At 40.8% G+C, this 25,381-nt stretch overlaps 1 protein-coding gene and 1 long non-coding RNA gene across 26 annotated transcripts in view; one reads left to right on the top strand and one right to left on the bottom strand.

Moving 5' to 3' along the window:
- SGIP1 (SH3GL interacting endocytic adaptor 1) overlaps positions 1–16,532 on the bottom strand; it is a 211,562-nt gene extending 195,030 nt beyond the window's left edge. For 15 of the 25 annotated variants that reach the window (XM_082686358.1, XM_082686376.1, XM_082686378.1 and 12 more), the window contains exon 1: positions 15,376–15,743. In XM_082686358.1, coding sequence (XP_082542484.1) covers positions 15,376–15,385 — 10 coding nt within the window. In that variant the 5' untranslated portion in view covers positions 15,386–15,743. Of the gene's footprint in view, positions 1–15,375; positions 15,756–15,805; positions 16,291–16,310 lie in introns of those variants that run through there. The other 10 variants (XM_082686374.1, XM_082686359.1, XM_082686360.1 and 7 more) reach the window with 5 other exon arrangements.
- LOC309842333 overlaps positions 1–25,381 on the top strand; it is a 367,302-nt gene that overhangs the window by 201,556 nt on the left and 140,365 nt on the right. The gene's annotated exons all lie outside the window — the stretch shown is intronic.

The raw sequence follows: 25,381 nt of genomic DNA, 5'->3' as shown, positions 1-25,381 counted from the left end.
CAGCCCCCAAAGGTAAGAGGAGAGGAGCTACAGAGTCGGAGGTGTGCACAGGTGAATCCAGTTACCAGAGACAGTAGGGATCTCCATCAATGAAATTTAGCAAGGACACAAGGGGTTTTAACGGAGATATTGTTGAAGAAAAATGGAACACGGAGAGGTCAACCTCTGTCAGCAGTAAGATCTCTTAAGCACGTCTATCTTTCCGATCTGGCTTAGAGGGAAAGAGTTTCAGTGATGAAAGCCAGCTTAATAAACTAACTGATTCACTATCAGAATGGCTGTCGAATAATTGAAGTGCTTCACAGCCATTTAAAAACAGGTACATGAAAAAAAAAAAAAAGCACATGATATACTCAAAGATCTTCATCTTTTTTTACCTGTCAACATGACTCTGAAAAAAATCTAATATCAAAACCATTTGGGTTAGAGAAGGAGTTTATTCAATAGTTGAATTAAACCATCACCTGAGCCCTCGGACCTCAGCAGAGACAGTGCTAAATGGATTTGGGGAAGGTTACCATAATCCCTTCCAATCTCCCTTAGTTTTCCTGAAAATAAATGGAACATTTAAGTAAAGGTAGAGTATTTACTACTCCAAGACAGATTCAAGGCAGTCTCCTCTCAAAACAACAACAAAAACCCAGAAGGCCATCTGTAGCTACTCCAGTCCATCCAACATCCAAAGTAATTGTTTACAAATGCAGATGGAAATGTGACTTCTCCTTAAACCCCTCCAGTGGCTTTCCACTGCCTCCCACTCAATTCTAGATCCATCTCCATCGCTCACACAGCCCCGCCTGGTCTGAATCTCGCCTTCCTTCTCTCCTATTTCCATTCCCTCCCTTCACTCCTCCATCCCCTCCAACCACTCTGGCTTTTCTTTTGTTCCTTGAGCTTCCCAAGTCCCCCGGCCGTGGGTTGGCCCCGCAGTGCCCACTCATGAAACACTGTGCTCCCAGATCTTGACATGTCATGTTGTGAAGAAGTCTCCGCTATAATGTCTTTCCTGACCATGGAAAGCAGCTTTGATCCCCACTGCCCCACGCCTTTCCCAGTGAGTCTTTGTTTTTCATTGACTCTACCACCATCTAAAATTATACTTGTCCCCTCACAGTCGGAGGCAAGCCCCAGCAGAGCAAGGACTCTTTGCTCCCTTGTAACCCGCACTCAGAAGCATGGCTGGCTCACAGCATACCACCACCACTAGAGACTGTCCTCCGTTATCTTGGCCAAAACTCACTGAGAAGGCAACAAACTCTATTCTTCCATCTGTCTGCATGAGGGGCATTGACACAAAGATAGAAGATAGTGGAAAACTCAAAAGAAGAACCCTAGTTGAATATTTTGATCTGGCAATTGGATTGCTTGGATTAGACCTTGCTGAGATCACATTCAAAACAATATTTGGGTTTGTAATTAGGCCGAGATAGATTTCATCTGAACACACTTTAAAATGCATTTGAAATTGTCCCACTACATAGTCATTATTAGAAACAATATTTTTACCCAGTTTCACAAAATTATATGTAGCATTTCCTGCTCAAATAAATATTTTGCCAAATGCAGGACTGTGTTCTTCACCAAGTATCCAGGAATGATGAAAATCATTTGTATGTGTGAAAGGTGGACGATAATGGGGAGAGAAGTTAACTCTAGTAGGGTTACATCCAGAAACCCTTTTGGTAGAGCACAGAATTTTTTTTAAAAGACTTTATTTATTTATTTGACAGAGAGAGAGAGAGAGAGAGCATGAGTGGGGGTAGGGGCAGAGGGAGAGGCAGAAGCAGGCTCCCCGCTGAGCAGGGCGCCTGACATGGGGACTTGATCCCAGGACCCGAGGACCATAACCTGAGCTCAAGGCAGACACTTAACCAACGGCACCACCTGGGCGCCCCAGAGCACAGAATCTTAAAACTAGTTAGCACCTTCAAAATTATTTAAGCTAACCTTTACTTGAAAAGTTTCTGAAATACTAAATGTAACAACAGCCCTAAAGCTACACTGTGTTTATATAAAAATTTACTGCTTTTAAAAATATTTTCACGTATATTTTGTGCTTGGATATTTACCACCAAGTGAGAAAGGCAGGAAAGCTCATTTGCCATTCCACAGATGGGAAAATAGAAGAGATGGTGACTTACCCAAAATACACAGCCAGGACCTTCAAAGAGGACACAGCAAATCAATTCCCACCCACCTGGCAAATTCTTGGCCTCATCCTCATAGCTAATAAAGAATGGTGCCAGGAGATGTTAGAATTTTTTGAATTAAAATCAATTTCTCTTTCTACTACTTTGCTCTCTCTTCTGAATGTTAGATAGCTTGTCCAAAGTCACTTAGCTGGCTGGAGCGCTGTCAGGACTCGAGCCCAAAGCAGAACTGCGACCACCTCACCCAACTGTCTTGCCAAATGAAAACGAAATCTTCCTGACACACCACGTGACTCATTAACATGAGCCATTCTAGCTCGATATACAAACCAACCTCCAGCTAACAGTCTAAATGTCTGACAACGGGGAAGAGTAACATAAATGATAAAACGATGGGATATTCTACAACCAGTACAAATAATGCACGTGAAGACCGTTTCAGGAGGATGATAATGGTAGCTCGCATTTCTTGACTGAGCATTGACTCTGTGCCAAATACTGTTTTTCATATATTATATGTCACATATATATAATTATAATATATATTATAAAAATAATACTCACTATACATAATACGTTAAGCTCATTTAGTCCTTATAATAACCTTTCCCGATAGGGATTATCCCATACAGAGAAGAGACAGAAGCACAAAGGGGTTATATAATTAGCCTAAACCTAAAGAGCTGACAAGTGTAGAGGAGTCAAAGTTTACATGTCTCCAGTGTGTCTCCAGATCCATTACTCTTAACAAATATGCACACTGCCTAGGACAGTGGTTCCAATCTAATGCCAAGTGGAAAAGCCATAGGTGTCTGCGTGTGGATATACACACATGTGTGCATACATATGTTCTGATCAAATTGGGTCCTTTGACATATTTATTTTGCCTGTAAAGCTATTAAGAGCTAGACTTCATTGAGTGCTTACCTATTATGCCAGGTAAGTGTCACCTGAAGTCCGTACATTTTTTTAATTTAATTTCCCCACTATCTTTTTTTAAAAAAGATTTTATTTATATATGTGAGAGAATCAGAGAGAGAGAGAGAGGGAGAAAAAAAAAAAGAGAGCATGAGAGGGGAGAAGGTGAGAGGGAGAAGTAGACTCCCTGATGAGCAGGGAGACCGATGTGGGACTTGATCCTGGACTCCAGAATCATGACTTGAGATGAAGGCAGTTGCTTAAACAACTGAGGCATCCAGGTGCCCTAATTTCCCCCACTATCTTATGTGGAGGGTGTTCTTCTACCCTCTTTACTGCTAACAGTGCTGAGGCTTGAAGGGCTTCAGATTGTCCCCAAAGTCCATGTTCTACACTCAACAAATTGTCACAGTGGTTACTTATTTCATAATAATGAGATAATTGGAGATTTCAATTTCTCCTTTGTATCTTCCTGTTTTCTGAGTTTTCTACAATGAAACCCGGTCTCTCCTAAAATGAGAGCAAAACAATTAATGTAGTCAGAAAGACTGTGTGAGATACTAGATTAACTGCACGCTCCTGAACCAGAATGTGGCGCTCAGCCAGAGCAAGCCTACGCAGCAGATGGGTGCTCTGGGGAGAGGAGAGGGCGCAGGATCCTGGGTACTGCCTGGCATCCAGGAACCATACTGGAGCCTTCAATGTTCCCAGCAGAATAACCTTTAATATACCTTTCATAGGAACCAAGTGCTTCTTTTAATGTTTTGCATATATCAACTCATATAATTCTCATGATACATACACTGAGCAGCTTGTCTATTTCCCAAAAAGTTGCGATCCCTCAATAACATTCATTCATTCACTGGCTTTTTACTGAGTACTTACACATGCCATACATTGGGAATACAAAATTGAGTGAGACACGGTCCCTGCTCTGAGTCCTTGGTTCTTGGCAGAGGAGCCAACAAAGTAGGTATATAAATGGAAAATGGCAGGTAAGATTTATTAAGAGTTTAACACTTTACCTCAAGACTGCCTCATCAACCCCTACTTGCCAGCCACCCTATGGCTTCTAGACTTGCCTGCCAGTCCCTTCCATCAAATGAACCAGTTCCTTAAAAATATCTCTTTCTCTCCCTCTCTCTTTTTCTCTTTCCCTCTTCCTTCCTCCTCTCCCTCTCCCTGGCCCTCGCCCTCTCCCACTTTCTTTCTCTCTCTGTCTCTGTCTCTCTCTTTCTTTGCGTCTGCTTCTTAACCTATTGGTTCTGTACCTCTGGAAAATGCATGGCTGATTTAATCCTACAACTTCATATGAGTAAATTACCTACCAGAAAGTTACTGTTATCACTTCCATCTTCTAGATGAGGAAGCAGATGCACTAGCTTTTCAAGGTTACATACATGAGATTTAACCTAGGTCACTCTGACTCCAGAGCCAGTGCTCTTAAACCTTCCGATATGTGGCCTTAGGAGGGCAAGAACTGAGAGCTAAGTGAGCTCAAGGAGCAACTCACTTTCAACACGGAGAATATGGGAGGCTTCATTGAAGAGGGGCCACTTCTATTTGACCTTGAATGATCAGAGCAGACTATGCCCATGCAGATAAGGGAAGGAATAGCATATACAAAGAAAAGAGAAAAGCAAGGAGCCACTGTCTGGCTGGTACAAGGTGTTTTTGAAGAGATGAGGTAGCCGGTGTGTGAAAGTGTTACACCACACACAAAAGCATTTGAGCTTCATCTTAGAGGCATGGGAAAAAAAATCAAAGGCAGGTGGGGTCTTTGATGGCTGTGAGGTGCATGGATGGGAAGCAGCAAGGTCTGATCAGGTATGGTAGCAGAGGATAAAAGGGAGAGAACAGAGCCAAGATCTTTTAGGAAGGATCATCTATAACTCTAAAGGACCAACTGCTGTGTGGCAAGTTGGAAGGAGAAATGAGGAATGAATCCAAGCACAGCCTGGGGCTTGACTACCTGGTAGACACAATCCTTTGAACAGGAGGCCCACGGAGCCTAAGAAAAACTTGGTGGTTAAAGTCTATAGTACAAGAGAAGGGTCCTACCTGTTATAGGGCTTATAGACCATTTTCTACCATTGCTACCAACCCTAGTGCTGTGAGCATGCCACTTTTCCGTGATACTCTAAGGCATTTGTAAAGGTTGGGTGCAGAGCGAGACCACATACAACCCAGTTTTACTCATAGTTCTTCAACTTTGGAAAGCTGTCCATGGTAGGGAAAGCAACGTTGTATCATCCCATGTGCCAATTCCAAACAACTAGTAGAGGTGGCCTGGACTACGATGGTGAGACAGATGCCAAGGCCAGAGAACATGATGTTTGAGACTGATTGGTGATAACTTCCAAGGTCAAGAAAGGTAAAGTTGTAAACCCTGGCCACTGAGAATCAAGAATGATAGAATATGTTAGTAATGAACAGTATGGTGAAAGGAGGAGAGAAATCTGTAGGTCCCACTGCAAAAGACGTACAGCAATAATCGACTTGACAGGTCAAATAGCAAGCAGTAATGCCTGGCCACTGAACGTTAAGAATCCACATGTAACAATCAAACTGAGAGAGAGCCATCAGAAAATCACTGGCATGGGCACCACATTTCTTCAGAGGTTTTCATAGTTATTATCTCATTAGAGCTTCATGACTCCGTGGGGTAGAGAGCCAGTGTCATTCCTACCTTACAAATGGGGATGCTGAGGCCAAAGCAGTTTTAGAACTCACTCAAGGTCATAGAGCTTGTCAGGAGATCCAGCCCCTTCAATTCCCAGTTGTTCCCTCCACACAGTGCTGACTCACTGACAGCAGACGCATGAGACATGGAAGCACAGGAGAGAGCTATAAATGGCCACATTGTGTGTGGATGGAGCAGAGCGGTGGCCCCTGGGGACACATTCATTTGTGTGTCTTTGGGCAGTCACCCAACCAGTCCCAGCACCTTTGAACGTGAAAGACACCATGGCTTCCAAGTCTTTGTCTATTCACATTTTTGGAATCATTACTAAAATAAACTTTGACTTGTCCCCTTATGGAGAGAATAAAAATCCTTGGGTAAGTGATTTCATTTGGCTCTGGTTTTCTCAACTGCGAAACGGGGTTGGACTAGATTGGTTCGTCTTCAATGGTAGCACACACCATCATGTTTTCCTGATAATGGCCAAGGCTTTCACAGAATGTGAGTGAACACCGAGGTGTCCTTCTCAGGGAGAAAGGGCTTTTGTTTATTGTGGGAGCCAGGCTTTTTGATAAAACATTGTGTAGAGGGTGAGCTGTGAAATTCGATATCCCATATCCCTCCACATTATAAAATTCTGGGAAACCAGTGAGTGTCACTGAAAGGTGCCCGCTTCTGTGTTTGGTGGCCTTCCTCAAGCTGATGGCTGATCTGAAGGATCATAATCTGTTAATTAAATCCTTTGCTTCATACTGAACAAAGCTTGTGAAATACTATGTCCAATCTGGTCAATCTGTTGTACATTTGTCAGCCAGAGACCCAGGCCAAACAATTTCAGATACAAGTAGGACTTTCTGGTATGATGGTTACACTATCATACAAATAAAGACCACTTGACTGGGAGTCAAACATGGTGCATAAATGCTGGTTCTGCCACTTGGTAAGATGGTCAGCTTAAGCGAGTCACATAACCTCACCAGGCCTGACTTTTCTGTTTGAAAGAAAGATAGTAAACTTGTTCCTTCTACCTCACAGAGATGATGATGTGAAAATAAAATGGATATGCACACAAGTGTATGATAGCATGTACTAGATTCTGAGCTTCTGAAAATAGAGACCACAGCTGCCTTTTTATTCCCTTGTCATATTCCCAGTGCACTGAAGAGAAACTTCTGATGTACCTCTTGAATAAATGACACATTTTGGAATGTTTGAAGTGTGTGCAAGTCAGACAATCTTATGACAATGCCCTAAGTGAGCACAATATTTTACTCATTATTCTGCCTGTTAAAGATGGGTAACATGAGTCAGTCTCCATGGTTCTTTTTTAAAAATTCTAAATTACCATTCCTGATACACAAGAGAAGAAGCTAATATGAACAAAAAATAAAAATGAAGGTCAAACATAGCCAAAACATTCATGAATTGATGTGTAATTCTGATTCTGGAGTCACCCTTATCATGAGGCCATTTCCCTTGTATGGAAATGTTCAAGCTTCAAGTTATAGTTGAACACTCAGCTCTAACTCCAGGCTTGGAACCACAAGCTAAGGGAAGAGCATGATATTCACCCATTCACTTAAATATGTGGAAAGAATGAGTCCAAGAGGCACAACAGAACCAGCTTCAGAACACCAGGCTTCTGAATGCCCAGCTGTCACTAGACATGTGGATAACACAGGCTTATACCAACTGACTAATGCAAAAGGAAACTGGTTTTCATACCACTGAAGATTCACGGGTGTCTGCTTCTATGTTACCTCGAAGTCCCCCTCGTAAACATCCCTCTCTCCTTTTGTTCAGAAGCACTTGCTGCTCTACCCATGTTCTGAAACTCTGCACATGCTCTTTCTCCCACCTCTTTGGACTCTTCCTCCAAATGGCTGCTCACCCCCTCCCCTCCTTCAAGTCTTTGCTCATACGTCTTCTCAGTGAGGCCATCCATTCCCGACTTCCTTACGATTGCAATCCCATCTACCCCACTCCTTCCTCTCCTCCACAACTTCCTCTATCTCCTTTCTCCATTCAGTTCTTCTCCAAAGTTCTGATCCCCATCGAATGTACTCTGTGTTCCATCTTATTTTCCCATCTCTCCTGCACCAAACAGGAAGCTCTGTATAGGCGGGAACTTGTAGCTGCTGTTCACTTTTGAAGCTCTAGCATGTAGACCAGTGCCGAACACCTAGGACACATTTGTACAATTCATGCAATTTCTGATGAACACATGGACAGTTCTCTGCTCTAAGAACTATAGATGAGGGTGGCATCACTGCACTCTGTCTTCTGATGCTGAAAAGGGGCAAAACGAACTTGGGGCATCGATGCAAAAGAACAGCAGAGGAGGAATAGCCACTGAAAGGCAGAAAGTAATACATCTGAATTATTTTTGTGTTAGGAACAATTACATTTTGAAATGGGAGGAAAAGGACTCAATCATTCAATTTAAACCTTGGAGGGAGTAAGACTGGGAAATCCAAACCATTCAGTGAGTGCCAGAGACTCTTCAAGCTAGAAGCTCTAGAGGTAGGCAGATCAATTCTCTCATTTTGTTTGCAAGGAAACAGAACCCCAGAAAGGTAAAGTAACCTTCTCAAGGCACACAGCCAAACAGTCACAACACTTAGACTCAAACCTAAGTCTGACTTCTGGGTCCATGCTCTTTCCACAAAAAAACCCAGACTACACAAATTCAGCAACCATTCTGAGCTTCTAAGACTTAGGAGTTCCTCAATCAGCAATAATTTGGCAAAAACCTCATTTACCATCACATTGTATGAATGCATTATACAACATTACATTCACCTGCATTCCTTTATCTATTTAAAAATACTTTGCCAGGGGCACCTGGGTGGCTCAGTGGGTTGCACTGAGGGGTCCTGGGATCAGGTCCCACATTGGGCTCTCTGCTCAGCGGGGAGCCTGCTTGTCCCTCTCTCTCTCTGCCTGCTTCTCTCCCTACTTGTGATCTCTCCCTCTCTGTGTCAAATAAGTAAATAAATAAAATATTAAAAAAAAAAAAACTTTGCCAGATTCCAAGTCAAACTCTACCTCTAGAAGCCAGTGTTTTCAGATCTGGTCATAATCCAGAGAAAAGGAGAGCCCTGGGAGAGAAAGATGGGGTAGAAGCATGATGGAAGTGGAGACAGGAAAGGCAGAAATAAAGGAAAGCAGGAAGAGAGAGAGAAAAGGAAAAAAATGTACAGCATATTCGCAGCACTGCTCCTGGGATTTTCTGGGAATTTCTTTGAATAGCTGTGTTATCACTCATTTCTTTCCATTATAAAATCATTTCTTTGGAGCTAGTCACCAAAATGATTCAAACCCAAACACTTATTTTCAAATGGACCATTTCTTTTCTTTTGCTTCTCAAAATGTATTTTCTGTACATCACCACATCCCACTTAACAATGCATTATTTTTTTCTTAATTATTTCATGTTTATTTTCCAGGGAGAACACAAATTTGAGCATTTATTTTTCCTACATCGACTATCACACCCCTAATAATACCTTACAATGCACCATATAAAGTCATCGGAGTAATTATATCTGGTTTCCTCCCTTCTCCAATGAATGAACAAACATATTAAGCACCCACTGGGGGTCAAGAACTAAGGATGGGAGGTGAATATGATAGACCAGATTTCCGTCCTTGTGGAGCTGAGCTCTGGAGTAATTCAGCCCATGTACCATTACACGACCATGAGTCATAAATACATCTCTGAGGAGAGAAGGTGGACTGAGACGTAGTAGGGGCACAGGGTGTGTTTGAGAGCTTGGGATGACAGGAGGATAGGGATGTCCTCCTGAGGAGGTGGTGGTTTTGCTGGGACCACAAGAAAATCAGTTATTCCATGAATAGGCAAAGTCGTGTTCTAGGTGGAGTAAAAGCCCTAAGGCAAGAAAGTATCTGTTTTAAACACTCTGAAACCAGCAGTAAGGCACTCAGTGTGCTTGGAGAGTCACGTCAGGCCAGAGTGGCCAGCCTCCTTTATGTGATTGACTTTAACAGAAATGAGAAGATAAAGAAGCTTTTTAAACAAGGAAGTGACATGACATGAGGTATTTCAATAGAGATTCTAAGTATCTCCCTGACATTCTGTGGATATAGTGAAACGTCATACATGTTCCGAGAATGGAGACTGACCCCTCTCCAGTGGAGTCTGACCTTCATCCCTAGTGGCTCTGCCCCTGGTAAGCGTACCATCCTGTGCCCACAGAAATATTTGGTAGTCAATATAGAAACTGGTTTGACCCAACACCTCTGCCACACACGCTACTTTCTCCTCAAGGATATCCTGCCCTTCTCATGCTCCTCAGTTCTCTTCTATCTCAGTTTGTTTCTCCTCGGGGACTATTTCAGACACATAAACCCAAATCCATTGTAATCCCTTCAACATTTTCTCCCTTCCAACTCCTGTACCATTAGCTCAGTAAATTCTCTCTTTTTTTTATTAATTCCATTTGTGAGTTTATATAATGAAAGTAATCAGAGTTTAACAGGAGTACATGTGATAAAATTGAATTGAGGAAAGGTAAACCGTGAGAATGGAAGTAAAATTAAACATAATTGAAAATCCAGTGTCATAACCCTCTAAAACTTTTGGAAATATACCTGAAAACACTCTTCAGATTGTGTCTCCATATCCTCATTGTCCTCTAATTAAATCTTCCCTTTCACAAATACCAGCATTTCAAATTGAAAACCTATTTCATCCCATTGTTCTCTTCTGGCTACTTACTGTGGTAACTGTATTGTTCTTCACACATTTCATTGCAAATATTCAGTATTTCAACTAAATCCTGGGTTAATGGCCTTTGAACATCTCGTATGAAACTCTAATCATATATATCATTATTCCTATGGGAAAACCTGTTTCAAGTGAGCAATTCATAAACAAACTTTCAGGAACATAAAAACTGAGTCGGTCACTTCCTGCAATTATTATTTGAAACATGGATAATGTATGTGCCAAATCCAAAAGAAAGAATTGTCCGGAGTCTTCTAGAATGGTTTATCTAAGATAAGTTTTTTAAGACTGCATATTCTTTTTAGAGATTTAAAGTGTTGACCCTTGGAATTGCATGGGAAGTTACACATATAAGAATACTCTTTCTGACACAGAGTCTCGAGGAAGGAGAGAACTTACATAAAGCATGACCCATGTACTAGAATCTCATATGCATGCTTAAGATTTTCCAAAATAACTTCACTCTTTCTGGGAAGTTAGAAGCATTCCCTTTAAAACTTCTTAGTTAACTAGAAAATGAACAATTCCAGCTTCAAAATGCTTTGTTCCTTTTTCATCAGATCAAAGAGTTTTCCAAATAAATAAAACTCTATTTCTAGATAGAAAAAAAATCTTTACTATTATAAGTTTCATTGCAACAACAAAAGCTCAGTTAAGCTAGGATTGTTCGAAATTGTATAAATAATAATTTTGGAGATAAAAAGCATTAATGAGGAATTAAAAGGTATGGCCTGGGTGGTCCAATTGGTTAAGCATCTGCCTTTGGCTCAGGTCATGATCTCAGGATCTTGGGATGGAGTCCCACATCAGGCTTTCTGCTCAGTGGTGAGTCTGCTTCACTCTCTCACTCTCCCTCTCTCTCTCACTTAAATAAATAAAATCTTTTTAAAAATGTATTAAAAAACAAAAAATAAATAAAAGGTATGGTCTGTGGATATTCATATTCAAAAGAGAGAGAGAAAGAGAATATACCACCCAAGAAACTAGTTTTCAGTTAGCTCCTAGTTTTCAGTTAGGTTAAGATGCCCATCTTGATACAATTTTTTTTAAAGTTCCTATTATAAAATGTTATGAGGGATCAAAAATATAGGCATTGTTGTTAAATGAACTTGGGTCCAGAAAATCCTCTTCTCCATTTATTAGAATTCAGGAAAACCATATAATTATGTCTTCTGGGATAAACACGCTAATGCAAAACATCCAGGTGACTATGCTGGTTCATTGTTTTTCCTCTAAAATTGAAGGAAGCAATAGATACATGTCATAATAAAGAACTCCAATTTGGTTTATGCTATTTATAAGAACTTGAATGAAAAATGAAAAAAAATGAAATTGGGTTCAAATTCCTTTCTGCCCATTTTCTGCTTCAAAATATTATTTTTTTATTTTTACAATTTCAAAAAAGGACTGCATGCAGAATACTCTTATTTATAGGCCATCATGATTAGTAAATATTACAAAAATTATTCAATCACCCTGTACATTACAATTATATCCTGCAACCCCTTAACAATGTACTTGTTAATTTTAAAAATTGTTATATAGGATGAAATCACTGGCACCCTAAAACTTATCCTTCCAAGACGGTACCTAAGAGCCTGACTATGGAACTAAAAACATAGGTAATTGCGGACAGCTCTGTGAGACAAGGGAAAACTTCCCAGGCTGCCCTACAAACATAGAGATGTCCTAAGAAACACTGACTTTGCTTCACTTATCTTAGGAAGGGGTAACTAAAATCCTTTTCAAACTTTAATAGGAATGCATGAAAACGACAGAATCCTTGAAGAGTTGCCCTAATCACACAGACTGCATTGTAAGCTTAACCAGTACATGCGCCTTTTAGCAAATAACTCCCTTTGCTCACCCTCTTTCCCTCCACATTCATATAGAAGGTTCCATATCATGTGGCTTTCTTCAGAAAAGACAGAACTCAATACCAACCGCTGCCAAAAAAAATAAAGACGGCAGGAATCAGCGAATCCAGTATCAAATTAAAATATATGTTTTTAAATGAAAATATTTGAAAGGAATCATGGAGCCACAAACTTCTGGTAACACGTCTGAGGTCCCTGCAGAATTATTTCCCTACCTTCAGGGATGTTAGTATCACTAGGGAGGTAGTAACGTTCCTCATCTACGACCAGAATTTCTACTAGACATTGAATGAATGGAGCCCGTATCTGATTCCATCAAAACAGGATCACAAAACTAAACTATGAGCCCTTCTGAAGAATATTTGTTTATTCCTGTTTTACACAGAGTTGAGAAGTAGCTTTGAAAAGTTGCCATGGCCATGTTTTCCTGAGCAGACAATTAAACCCTTTGATGAACGTCGAAATATATACAGTGTAAATGTAGGGTCTCTCCCTTCCTTAATAATGTATATGTGTTGACGACTGCATGTGTGCATAACCCTGTGTATGCGTGTGGGCACGTAGATGAAATGTACTAGTTGAGGAGAGACATCATTTAACCATCTTAATGTTGGGTGACACAGCCTGAGAGCTCACTGCTGTTTCAGCAGAGGGCTTCCATGACAGGATTTTAGGGTGACTTTGAGGGGTTCCTTATCTTTCCAAGGTTATTGTGATAGATGGAACAGTCTACTTCCTCTAGGGGTGAGTTAAGTGGAAATAACTGCTCCGCCACATCTTCCTGACACGAACAATTCAGAGGTGAAATTCTGGGATGCAATACCAGAAACATACATGTATTATCAAAAAGACTGGCAACTAAGTTACAAGGCTGTTGATAGGCAAATTGATCTCTAGATAAGGATCCTACCCGCCTTTCTAAGGTCACTGAACCATTAAGATAATAAGTCTTTAAAAGCATTTAAATAGGAACTGTGGGTAGATAAAAATGACTAGTTTCATTTATATTTTGAAGCCAATGGAAACACCTGTCCATTTTCTTTTGCAGGGATCTCACAGAAGGCAACTGCATCTATAGTGTCACCTCTAATTCAAAACGGTGCTAAAAAACATCCTTCATTGGATGAATTTGGCAGACCCAGGGTGATAGTGCTAATTCAGCTCCCACACAAGTCTTTGTTCCAGTTCTCATTTCAGTTTAGGCAGCTCAGATAAGCTTATCATAGGGCTTTGAACCAACTGACATTCTGGAATGGCACAATAAGCGATATCTCCAGGAGAGTTGTTAATGAGTGTCAATAAATATGACTTCCTTCGAAAAAGACACTTTAACTCCGTAGTTTGCAAGGCAAGAAGTGAAAATGAAAGATCTTCCACTTCTCTGTGTAAGATTCAGACCTAATCAGAATGTATGCAGATTTCTTTTTAGGAAATGCTACAAATGAAATTTAGCTGGAGAAATATACTACCTCTAGAGATAAAATTGTTCTTTTTTTTTTCTGAAAAGGGTAATCCACATGAGTTTAAATTGAAAAGTATATCAGTAATACTCTTTCTGTTTGTCTTGCCTTGTAATTCAAAGATTAAATTCATTTCAAATTAATGAAAATGATTTAATCTCAGGGCATTAGTAATTTCAGTTTATTTAGACCTGTATTTTAAAAAACTAGCTTGAGAGCTCTTTGCAAACAAGACGAGGCTCCAAAACAAAATGATACCCAATCTCTCTTTTAAGGTTATTTTCTAAAATCTGTGAGCCATGACTGTAGAATTCTTCACTCCCCCAAATTACATTAACAGTGTTTGACATGATGACACAGAGAGCAAAAAGAATTCATTTCTACCAAATAAGTGTGGGCTACACCACTGCTTTTTGAAAACATCCTCCTCTTATTCCATTTTGGTAAATTTCTAAGGAATGTTTAAAATCTGTAGGACAGACCTTGGCTTAAGAGGTGGCCTCTCTGCCATTTTCATGGCTGATTTGAGACCCATTATGCACTTGATTCTGCATTGTGAAATCCAGGCTGGGGACAAATTTCTGCCTGTCATCTTAGGAAAGGCCAGGAGTTTTGCACCATCCTGTAGTGTGAAAACAAAATCAAAGACAGGGTAGGGCTGCCTGCTTCTTTCTTAATCAGCTTGCAGCTTTTTTGAGGCAATCTTGGTTGTCAACTATCTCAGGCTTAGAAAGGTAATTTAGTAGAATAAAATATAGTTTAAACAACATCTCCCTAGGGAAAGTTCCTTCTTACACTTAATATTGAATGCAAAAAGGTAATCAGTAAGTAATTATTTGGTGCTTGGCTAAGAATCATTGCACGGGAATGCATTTAAGAAGCACAAAATCTTTTTTTTTTTTAACCTGAGAAGACCCTGAATCCGGGGCTAAGAGGCCCAGATATCTTCCTCATATTGCTCGTTCTGTTGCAATGACATCCCCATGTAACTATATAGCTTATGGACCAAATTTGCTGCACTTCCTACCCCAACAATAACATGTAAATTGTGGAGATAAAAATGTCTTACAAGAATTTTTTTTAAAAAAACTTAAACAGTTCACTGAAAACGACAGCATGGATAACTCTGTCAATGACCTCCCCTATCTAATGTCAATTTCAGAAAACAAGTTTCCATTGTAAATGTTTAATCATGTAGTCCCAGGAACCCAGAGCAGAAAACCTTATCTTCTCTCCCAACTTATTTGCTCTGCAAGCTCTTTCTTAGCTCTATCTCAGCTCCCTGGAAGCACTTTAGGTGCTCCCCCCACCTCCAGAAGAGCTGGGAGCTCGTAGGTTCTGAGCTAAACAGAAGCCTTGTGGTTTGATTCCATTAGTCTGAGCCCTGGTCTGCTGCAAGCAAACTGCAGCATTTCTGTTTGCAAATCCTGGCAACCAGGTTCTAGACCAGCCACAAACCCAGGCTGCACACATTCTTCAACGCTGTTCTACCCAGACCTTGCCTGAAGCCAGTCAACCACAGCAGAAAGCATCCTACCTTCCATCATGGTGGCAGAATTGCATTCCTTAATTTCCAAGGAGTCTGAAAAAATACAGGAGGATAAGATTCCAGGTCCCAGCTAAGTCCTCACAACGCCGCTGCCGAGAGGTCTGCTCTGTCCACTGCTGAAGCCAAAGGAGACAAGTGTTAACCCCAAAGACAGGCCATGGATGCTGCTGGTGCCGCTTCACCTACAGGCTCCCAGGAAGATGCTGCGAGAGAAAGGGAGAGGAACAGCAAGCCGGCCGAGCTGCACCGCCTGCGCTGCCTCGGCCAATCCCTTCAGCTCTGGACCGCGTCACATGGTAGCCAGCCTGCATCTCCTGACACAATACCCCGGGAGAGCACACAGAACCTATTTTCCGTCCCTATTCCCCTCCACCCCCACCCCTCCCGCTTGTCACCAAACGCACAGCCCCTTCCCCACCTGGTGACGCACTTCCCCGCCCCTCCTCTTCGTCTTCTTAAGCCTATTGCAGCGGCTGGGTACCCGAGATTAATTATCAGACGCTGCCACCTTAACGGGGGACTCGGGCATGAAAGGAGCACCTAAGTGGCTCGCTGCGGAGGGGATTGGGTTTTTTTTTCTTCTTTGAAAGAAAAACTTGTTAATAATTCCGTGCAGTCTGATGTCTTCGCCGCACACTTGTAAGCTCCCATCCCCATCGCCCTTTGCCCTGAAGGAATTCCAAACGTTAATGTCTGTGGCCTCCGCACACGTCCGTGAGTCTCTCTCCCTCCCTCCTCCCTTTCTCTCTTGAAAGAGAGAAAAATCAATCCGGCTGACGTCACATCATAAGCAATTATCCCCAAAAGGATGATGCAGAAGAAATTTCATCCCAGCTGCCTTCAACAGAGCCAGGGAATTAATCGCGCATGACATGCCCAAGAGCTGGGAACTGTCATTAAAACAAAGAAACAAAAGAACCCACCCGAGTGGGGCTCTGGAATCAAACTGGCAACGCTTGAGATAATTTCTGGGGCGGGAGGCGGGAGAGAGGGCAGCAGGCAGGGCGGCCAGGCCTTCGCCCGGCAGAGGACTGCTGTGCACGCCTTCTGCTCCCGCGGCAACCCGGACGCGCCGCCGGCCCGGACCGACCCCGCGGCGCTCTGCGTTCCAGTCCCGGCTCCCGTGCCCGCCGCGCGCCTCCCCGGGGCCCTACTCGCGGGAGCCGCCTCCTTCCCCAGGTGGAGCGGGGCTGTGCCGCCAACTGCAGGCCCTGGAGGAAACCGACTTTCTTCTGGAGGACACCACGGTTTTTCGCAAGGCGCCCCCGGCATCTGTAACTGCCTTCCAGCCTATTCGTTCCCCCCAGTGGAAATCCAGAGGGAAGCGATCGCGCCGGGTTCTGGCCGGAGGGGTGGGTGGAGCTCAGGGGTTTGTAGCTTCCAGGGATGGAATCTGGGTGCCGGGCTGCTGTCTAAGTGGAAGGGTTATGGCACCCTGGCGGCTAGGGCTGAGAATCCGGTCCCCGGGGACCCCGGGAGCCTTTCGAAGGGCGTCAGGCCCTGGGGTCCGGCGATCTTCGGTTCCTTTCAAGTAGGCTCGGACAGCTAAGGAGGAAGCAGGCAGCGGCATATGGGAGGAGGAGAAGGAGGGGAGATCAGAAGAAAAGTAAAGTCCTGCTTAGAACTCTAGGGGACAACAGCAGAAGTGGGGCATTTCTCCCTCTACAATCAAGCAAGAGGACCGGGAGAAAAGCCCTAACAGCACAGACCAATCGTGAGCATCCAATGAAGTAGCTGTAAGAAGTTAAGATGCATTACACGATCGGTGTTGAGGCTCTAATGCTATTATTAATCTGTTATGTTATAGTTATATCCACAAACTTTTAATATTGCTTAGCCCATGACATAGTCTAATTCTTTCTACCAGAGCAAATACGAGGTATTGCTGGCTAAAAACTAGGAAAGAAAATACAACTCAAAAAGCTGAATGAAGATGGGACCAGGGAGGGAGACAAACCTGAAGAGACTCTTAATCTTAGGAAACAAACTGAGGGCTGCTGGGGGTTGAGGGGGAATAGGGCCGTTGGGTGATGGACATCCGGGAGGGTATGTGCTATGGTGAGTGCTGTGAACTGTGTAAGCCTGATGAATCACAGACCTGTATCCCTGAAGCAAATAATACATTATAAGTTAGTTTAAAAAATAATAATAAATTAAAAAAAAAAAAAGCTGACTGAAGAGCCTACTAACAGTTACACAAACAAAACCCCCAAAACTCAGTTCCTTAGCAACTTACAAGTTTTGAAAAACTCTTATTCTCCCTGAGGACACGTATTTCAGTGGCCTCGAAATTTCACAATGACACTCTCCAGGGAGGTACAAATGCTTGTGCCTTTTTCCTTATATCTATGAGGCAGCTGAATTTTAAAAGAGAAAAGAATTTCAAAGTAAAACCTGTGTTGAGTACAACTTACACTGTTCTGAAACCTGCAGAAACGAGATTCATGAGAGTGTGTGTGTGTGTGTGTGTGTGTGTGTGTGTGTTTAGCCTAATTTTCTATAGTGGTTAAAAACATGAATAACTATTGGCATCAAACAGACTGAGTTCAATTCTATCCCTGCCACTTAATGAACTCTGTAGTCCTGGACAAGTTATGTAATTCTCTGTGCCTCACAATTTCCTTATCTGTAAAGTGGAGATAAAAATAGTACCAAGTTCATAGGGCTATAAAAAGTAGCAATAACAAAACTTTATTAATAACTTACTATATGCCAGGCAGTATTCTAAATGCTTGGCCAGTAAATTACTTAGCATTGTGTCTGGAGCGTAATAACCCCCCCCCATGTTAGCTTTTTAATATGTTTTATTACCACCAAAGCGCTGTCAGAGGCATCAGAGAAGTTTGTAACTAACCAAGAGTTATACCACATACACAGAGAGCAACTTAGTGGAAGACCAAGGGTTACAACTCTAGGTGGAACAAGTTGGAGCGTTCTGAGGCTCCAAGGGACAGGTGAGTAGAAGAGAGATTTGAAACAAAGGGGAGTAGTCACTTTCAGAGATGGAATTTTAGAGTTAAAAAAAAAAAAAGGAATGGACTTGGAGTGGTTATTCTAAATCAAATAGAGAATTTGAAATAAGAAAAATGGCTCAGATAAAACCTGGAGGTAAGTGCAAACATGGAGATGTGGAGATGAGAATTTTTGTCAAAGATGTAAGGGGGCAAGAGAACCAGAGAAATCCAAACTGCCTGTCTTCCCACACTCAGTGTACATTTAACAGTGTATTAGGGAAAATTTTCAGAGAGACTTAGTGTGGGCACAGATTTGTTTTAAACATGCAGCAAGCCAGCTAGTTAGAAATTAAGATAGTTCAAAGATTTTTTTTCCATCAGTGGGATGTTTATAGGAAAATGAAGTGTCTGGATATGATTGTCAGAGGACCGAGAAAGGGATGTGTCATTAAAGGTGGTAAGGCTAGTCAGAAGACTCATTAAACTTTGTGAAACTTGATTACCAACTGTAATTACCAATTGCTAATTGCCAACTGTAAGAACACCTGAAGAGCAAAGTTCTGCTTCAGATAAAAAATTGCTCAAGTGTGTTATCAGAACAGATTAAGCATCATAATTTTATCTTCTCATAGGTTTTTGAAAACAAAAAAGAGAAGTTTTTCTCAAGAACAAAGATAATGCATTATTATATGGCTCAAATTTCATTATTTCCTAGTACAATTTTTGCTTACCATCAAGTGAAAAGGGGGAACTTTTAGCTGCTAAAATAATGGAATTTTTTTTTTTTGCAAATTTTAAATGGAAGTCAAAGAAAAAGATTGTTTAAATTACTATCTTGCATCAAAGTGCAAAGACTGCATAGGGATTTAGTCCAGGATGGTGAGCATGTATCCAGATCATATCAGGCTCTCAGGGCCTGAAACTAGTCCAAGACCAAAAACTCAATTGCTGACATCACTAGATATGGAATTTGTTTTTTCTGAAATAACATTTGTGTGGTAGTGATACCCTGTTACACATGTTTCTTGGAATCAAATCCCATTGTATTCTTACTATAAAATGTTGAACTTCTTCACAATTTCCCGATTTTAGTGTGAGGAAAAATCTGTTCATAGTTCACAAAGAGAAAGAAAATTAAAATAGAGGCAATGTTTAATAAATGTATTTACAGGGATATAGATAGACATATAGATAAACAAATATATTTCCAAGATAGTGATCTTAGCATGGCATTTGATTCTGTCCCTCTTGCTGTCCCTGATGAGAAAATATTGTCCAATCCCTGGAAATCAGCAAGGTCAGACTCAAAGAGTTAGATTTCCCTGGGATGAAATAGGTGAAATAATATATATTATTTGGTTTGGATATATATGTGTGTGTGTGTATCATAGATAGATAGATAGATAGATAGATAGATAGATAGATAGATAGATAACTCTATGAGCTACCCAAATAAAAACCCCTTTGACTATGTCAGTTAGAATAAAGAATGCCAGCTGGAACCAACATGGCCAAAGGGGGTTTTATTTGGATGGCTCACAGAGTTATATGAAGGACTTCATTGAAAGCAAGAACTAGAACACTCCAGGAAACTTTGTTACCAAAATCAAGTACTCACAACTCTGTTTCTCTCAGCATGTCTGCTGGTTTTCTCTTACTGATTTTTCTCCTTGTGATCTGAGAGCTGGCCATTTAAATCCTTTAAGCTCACATTTCAGAGCCTGACTATTCAAGGTCTACTTCAAAAAACTTCTGGAGAAGGGCTCTGATTGAACTGGCTTGGCTCATTGTTCATCCTTTGGACCAATCAATGGGACCAGGTTGACAAGATATCATAATAGGACTTAATTTAAAGCAAAACTCACATTTAACTTAGTCACATGCCTACCACTGTGACTATATATGGGAAGGAGAGAGACAAATTTCTGTGACAAACAACCCTTAATACTGTGAATCCCCTATATTACTGGAGGAGTAGAAAAGGCATTGTCAAAAGAAAGAAGGAGCCCTATTACCAGAGTAAATGTGGGGAGAGAAACTGTGAAACAAAAGCTGTTTGCCATGGACATTACTCAGTTCACCTAAGATAAAACTTACACAAGGATTCATGATCCAGAGGGACAGAAAATGCTGCTCTAATCCTATCAAGCGTACTTGAGAGGTTATTCGTATGTTCTCACTTACCACATCCTGAGAAAAAGTGCAGACGCCATAGTCATCCTCCTCCTCACTGTGGGACGGGTGGGGTAGGAGGAAGCTGACCGTACTTCTTGGCTCACCTATCCCAAATACAAGGCATGCCCTGGTATGCTCCCCACCCATTGCTCTATCCCTCCCAGACCTACTTGAATATTGAGGAATGTGTATCAGCTAGGAGTCCTGCTTCATCTAGATGTACATGGATAAAGCTAAGCAATAAAGACTGAGTATATGAGAAAAGTCAGCAGCTTCAACAGAGGAAGAAAATAAACAATTACTGCTCACTAGAGCAAAGGAAACACTCTCATTGAAAGCAGAGGAAATGTAGAAAAGAGGAAAGGCATTTAAAACATCTATTTCTTGGGGCACCTGGGTGGCTCAATGAGTTAAGGCCTCTGCCTTCGGCTCATGTCGTGATCCCAGGGTCCTGGGATCGAGCCCCACCTGGGGCTCTTTGCTCAACAGGGAGCCTGCTTCCTCCTCTCTCTCTGCCTGCCTCTCTGCCTGCTTGTGATCTCTCTCTGTCAAATAAATAAATAAAATCTAAAAAAAAAAAAAATCTAAATTTCTTACTTTTGATATAATCTTAGGGTTATAGCAACAATAAATAAGATCAGAGTGCTATGACAAAAGAGTAGGGGGCCCCCAGGTGGCTTAGTAAGTTAAGCGTCCAACTCTTGATTTAGGGTCAGGTCATGATCTCAGGGTTGTGAGATTGAGCCCCATGTGGGGCTCTGTGCTAAGGGTGGAGCCTGTTCAAGAATCTCTCTCTCCTTCTCCCTCTGCCTCTCCTCACCCCCACCCCTCCCCTCCTGCCCCGGCTCTTAAACAAAACAAAACAAACAGACTAAGGACCAGAAGGAGTGTATGAAAGTGGTAAAAGCATTCTTTTTTTTTTTTTTAAGATTTTATTTATTTATTTGACAAACAGAGATCACAAGTAGGCAGAGAGGTAGGCGAGCGGGGGGTGGGGAGCAGGCTCCCCGCTGAGTGGAGAGCCCGATGTGGGGCTTGATCCCAGGACCCTGAGATCACAACCTGAGCTGAAGGCAGAGGCTTTAACCCACTGAGCCACGCAGGTGCCCCTGATAAGAGCATTCTTATTGAAATGTTGATATGGTAAGGGCACCTGGGTGGTTCAGTCAGTTAAGCATCAGGTTCTTCGTTTTGACTCAGGTTATGATCTCATGGGTAGTGGGATCCAGCCCTCATTGGGCTCTGTGCTCAGTAAGGAGTGTGCTTGAAAGATTCTCTCCCTCTGCCCTCCCCTCACTTTCTCTCTCTCTCTCCCTCAATTGTATAAATCTTTAAAACATGTTTAAACGTTATAGGTGCAATCAATGATGTAGTGAATATGCCAAGAAGAAACGTGGATAGGCCCAGCGCAAAATGCTGAAAGCACAGACCCAAAGCACCAGTAACTGTGCCAGGCCCAGTGGAATTCTTTGTCTCTTTGAGGAATAAGTCAACACGGATGCAACTTTAATAGTTCAAGAAACTAGACAAAGAGAAAAAGTTCCAAAATTCATTTTATGAATTACAAACCCTGGTAAAAATCATTTTGAAAAAAGAGACTATAGTTAAATCTCATTCCTGAATATCATGCAAAAATTTTAAACAAAATAGCAGCAAACAAAATCCAGCTTTTCAAAAATATTACACATATACATGTATATGCATATCATAAGTTAGACTATTCCAGGAGTAAGAAAAAGTAGTTCAACACTAAAAAAAAAATCTATAAATAAAATTCACAACATTAAGCCACTAAAAAGAAAATTCTATCATCTACACCGCTGCTGAAAATATATCTGATAAATTTCAACTTATATCCCTCATTAAATAAAACACTTATTAACAAAAAAGAGATTAAAACTTCCTAAGGATGATAAAATACACAAATCTCTTCCCCAAATCCATCCTCTGTTAAATGGAGACAGCAATTTTAAAAAAAAACACCTTATTAAAATTTGGAGTTAAAACTTAAGTGTTTTTTATCATCATTGTTACATAGTATTTAATACTGTTCTATGGATGCTGGCCAAAAAATTAGGGAGAAAAAAAGATATAAAATTGTATCAGAAACAGTGATATGTGTTTCTCACTCTATTTCTCTATTGGGATACGCAAGAAGACTGTATTTGTTGGCCTTTCTTGCATCCTGGTGAAGTTATATGAAGTAAATTAAATTACTGAAGTAAATTAAAGCAATGGAATTTTCCATCTCAGGCCTTTGCAAACATCCTACACGAACTTTTTGCCTCTGTATCCTTCTCAAATGGTAGACAGCTATCTGATCTACATTAGACTTGGAATGTGCAAGAAATAAACCTTCAGTGTATTAATCTCTATATAATTTATACATTTTAATTTTTTATATATTATATATCTATTTTATGTATTTTATATATAATTTATATATAGTGTGCAATATTTACATATGTTTACGTACTATATGTGTATATAGTCTTTTATTGATGATATACAAAATACATATTTTTTAGAAGATTTAGAAGAAGAGTCAATAGAGGAAAGTGTAGAAGCCATCAAAAGAGAAAGAACTAGGTATGTTCTAGAATCTAGACCTGCACCTTCTAGTCACTAACTGCATTACTATACTAGCTACATACTAGCTAGTCACTAGCTACAAGTGGCTACTTTGGGATGAAATAGGTGGATTTGGCTTGGATATATATGTGTGTGTGTGTGTGTGTGTGTGTGTGCCTAGTCTGGTTTGAGATGTGACTAAGCTTCAAAATGCACACCAGCCTTGGACAAGGGTACAAAACAAAAAGAATCTAAATATCTCATTAACAATTTTTAGTTGATCATATGTTGAAATGGTAGTATTTTATATATTTGATTAAAATGTTTAATTTTAATGTGGTACATGCAGTAGGAGTTAAGATAATGAAAGTAGGAGTTGGCAAGTTTAAATTATACATATGGTTTATATTTGGGGCTCACATATTTCTACTGGATGGTGCTGTTCTAGAGACTGACAGAAAACTAACCCAATAAACACTGTGGACAAGGGGGAAGGGTTTCATTACAGGATTATGTGCTAATGGTGTATATCACCACCACATTCACATTCATTAATTTCTTCATCCAACAAAGATAGGTTAAGAATTATCTATGTTCAGGAACTTTCAGGCTTTGGGACACCAAGATGAAAAAGTCATAAACCTTTTGAAAAGCTTATTGCACAAGTGGGGGAGGCAGATGAGCAAACCGAGAATTAAACAGAGACTTATAAATGTTCTGAGCTAAAGGCAACACTGAGGAGGAGCAGTTGTAGTAAAGAGGAGGCCAAGGAAGCCTGTGTATAGACAATGAACTGGAGGCCATCTCCCTTTCCCATGTCCCATCCTCAACCCCAACTCACTAGATGAAGAGCAGTGGTTGGTATTTTCTTAGTTCTTCATTTCAGCCTCTGTGTCAATCATTTGCTGCCATCACCAAAATATCTCCCAGGATCCATCCTGCTTACTTTCTCCCCTTTTAGTTGTTTCTCTTTTTACCAACCCAGACCAACTTCAGGTTAAACTTTTCTCTATGACGTCAGCAACTGTATCATAGTCCTCTTTATCTTACCACCTGTCCTCATTATTCATGACTTCAGCCTCCCTTCCATGATCTGACATACCTATCTCACAGTCACTTGACTTTCTCAATTACAATGACCTTCATTTCCACTGAGTCTTAGGCACTAAAAGTATAGCCACATTTTGGACCTCATCTTTCTTTATCTCCAATATTTCACACTATAGATTTCCTTGTACTCTCAACTATTTATCTGCCCTTTATCACCCTCCACATACCATACGTATGCCTTAACATATCGTGAATCTACATTTGCTTCTTACTGTGATTACTGAGGGTGCTGATCTTCCCTGTTTACTTCTCAGAGCCTCGAGAGGAAAATCTGTGTTTATGTGTGGTAAGGTGGGAGGGGGAAATCCTTGAGAACAATCTCTCCTTCAAAACCCAACAATACTTGCTCCATTCTGCTCTAGCCATTTTTTTATTGCACTTACCTAACCTGAGATGCCTACTTTTATCTTTACAAATGCCATGCTTTTTTCAAGGTCAACCTCAAATCCTCTCAAGAAAACTGAGCACATGGATCTTTCATTATCTTAACTCCTACTGCATGTACCACATCTGCTTCTGATTATACAGGTTGTAGTCTCCTAATTATTTTGTGTAGAAGAGTTAGAAGAAGAGTCAAAGTGTAGAGGCCATCAAAAGAGAAAGAACTAGATATGTTCTAGAATCTAGACCTGCACCTTCTAGTCACTAACTGCATTACTTATTAACCCAACAGAAGTCTAGAAGAAAGGGACCATACCTTTCATTTCTTTGACATTTCCTATGATAGATAACACAATGCTGGAGGCATATTTGCAGTTCAAGAATTATTTGATAAACAAATATATCACTTTTTTATGAGACAGATCTACGAAGATCCCACTAGGACTATAAACCCAGAAAATCATCTTTTAGACGGGACCCAAAAGCCAAATCTGGTTAGTGAGGTTGTTATTAGAGCAACCCAAAACAAAACCCAAAGGGCATTGTGATAATATCTGAGTTTATTAAGCACTTCATAGCATTCTTTATTTTATTAAGCATCCTATAGGTAGTCTGTTAAGTAATTTATGACCATTATTTCAAGTATTCCCTCAACCCAGGATTTAGGTATTCTAGTCCAGTTTTACGGATGAGAAATAGAGACTCCGAAGTAGTAAATAACTTGTCCAAGAAAACAGAAAGTATCAGAGGTGGGATTTGAACTCACATGGCCTGATTCTAAAGGCCATGACTTTACCTTGAAA

This window comes from Mustela nivalis, assembly GCF_964662115.1.
Source record: "Mustela nivalis genome assembly, chromosome: 10".
In the NCBI taxonomy this organism is placed as follows: domain Eukaryota; kingdom Metazoa; phylum Chordata; class Mammalia; order Carnivora; family Mustelidae; genus Mustela; species Mustela nivalis.
The sequence above is the reverse complement of the archived record's forward strand: the minus strand, read 5'-3'. Positions and strand labels throughout refer to the sequence as shown.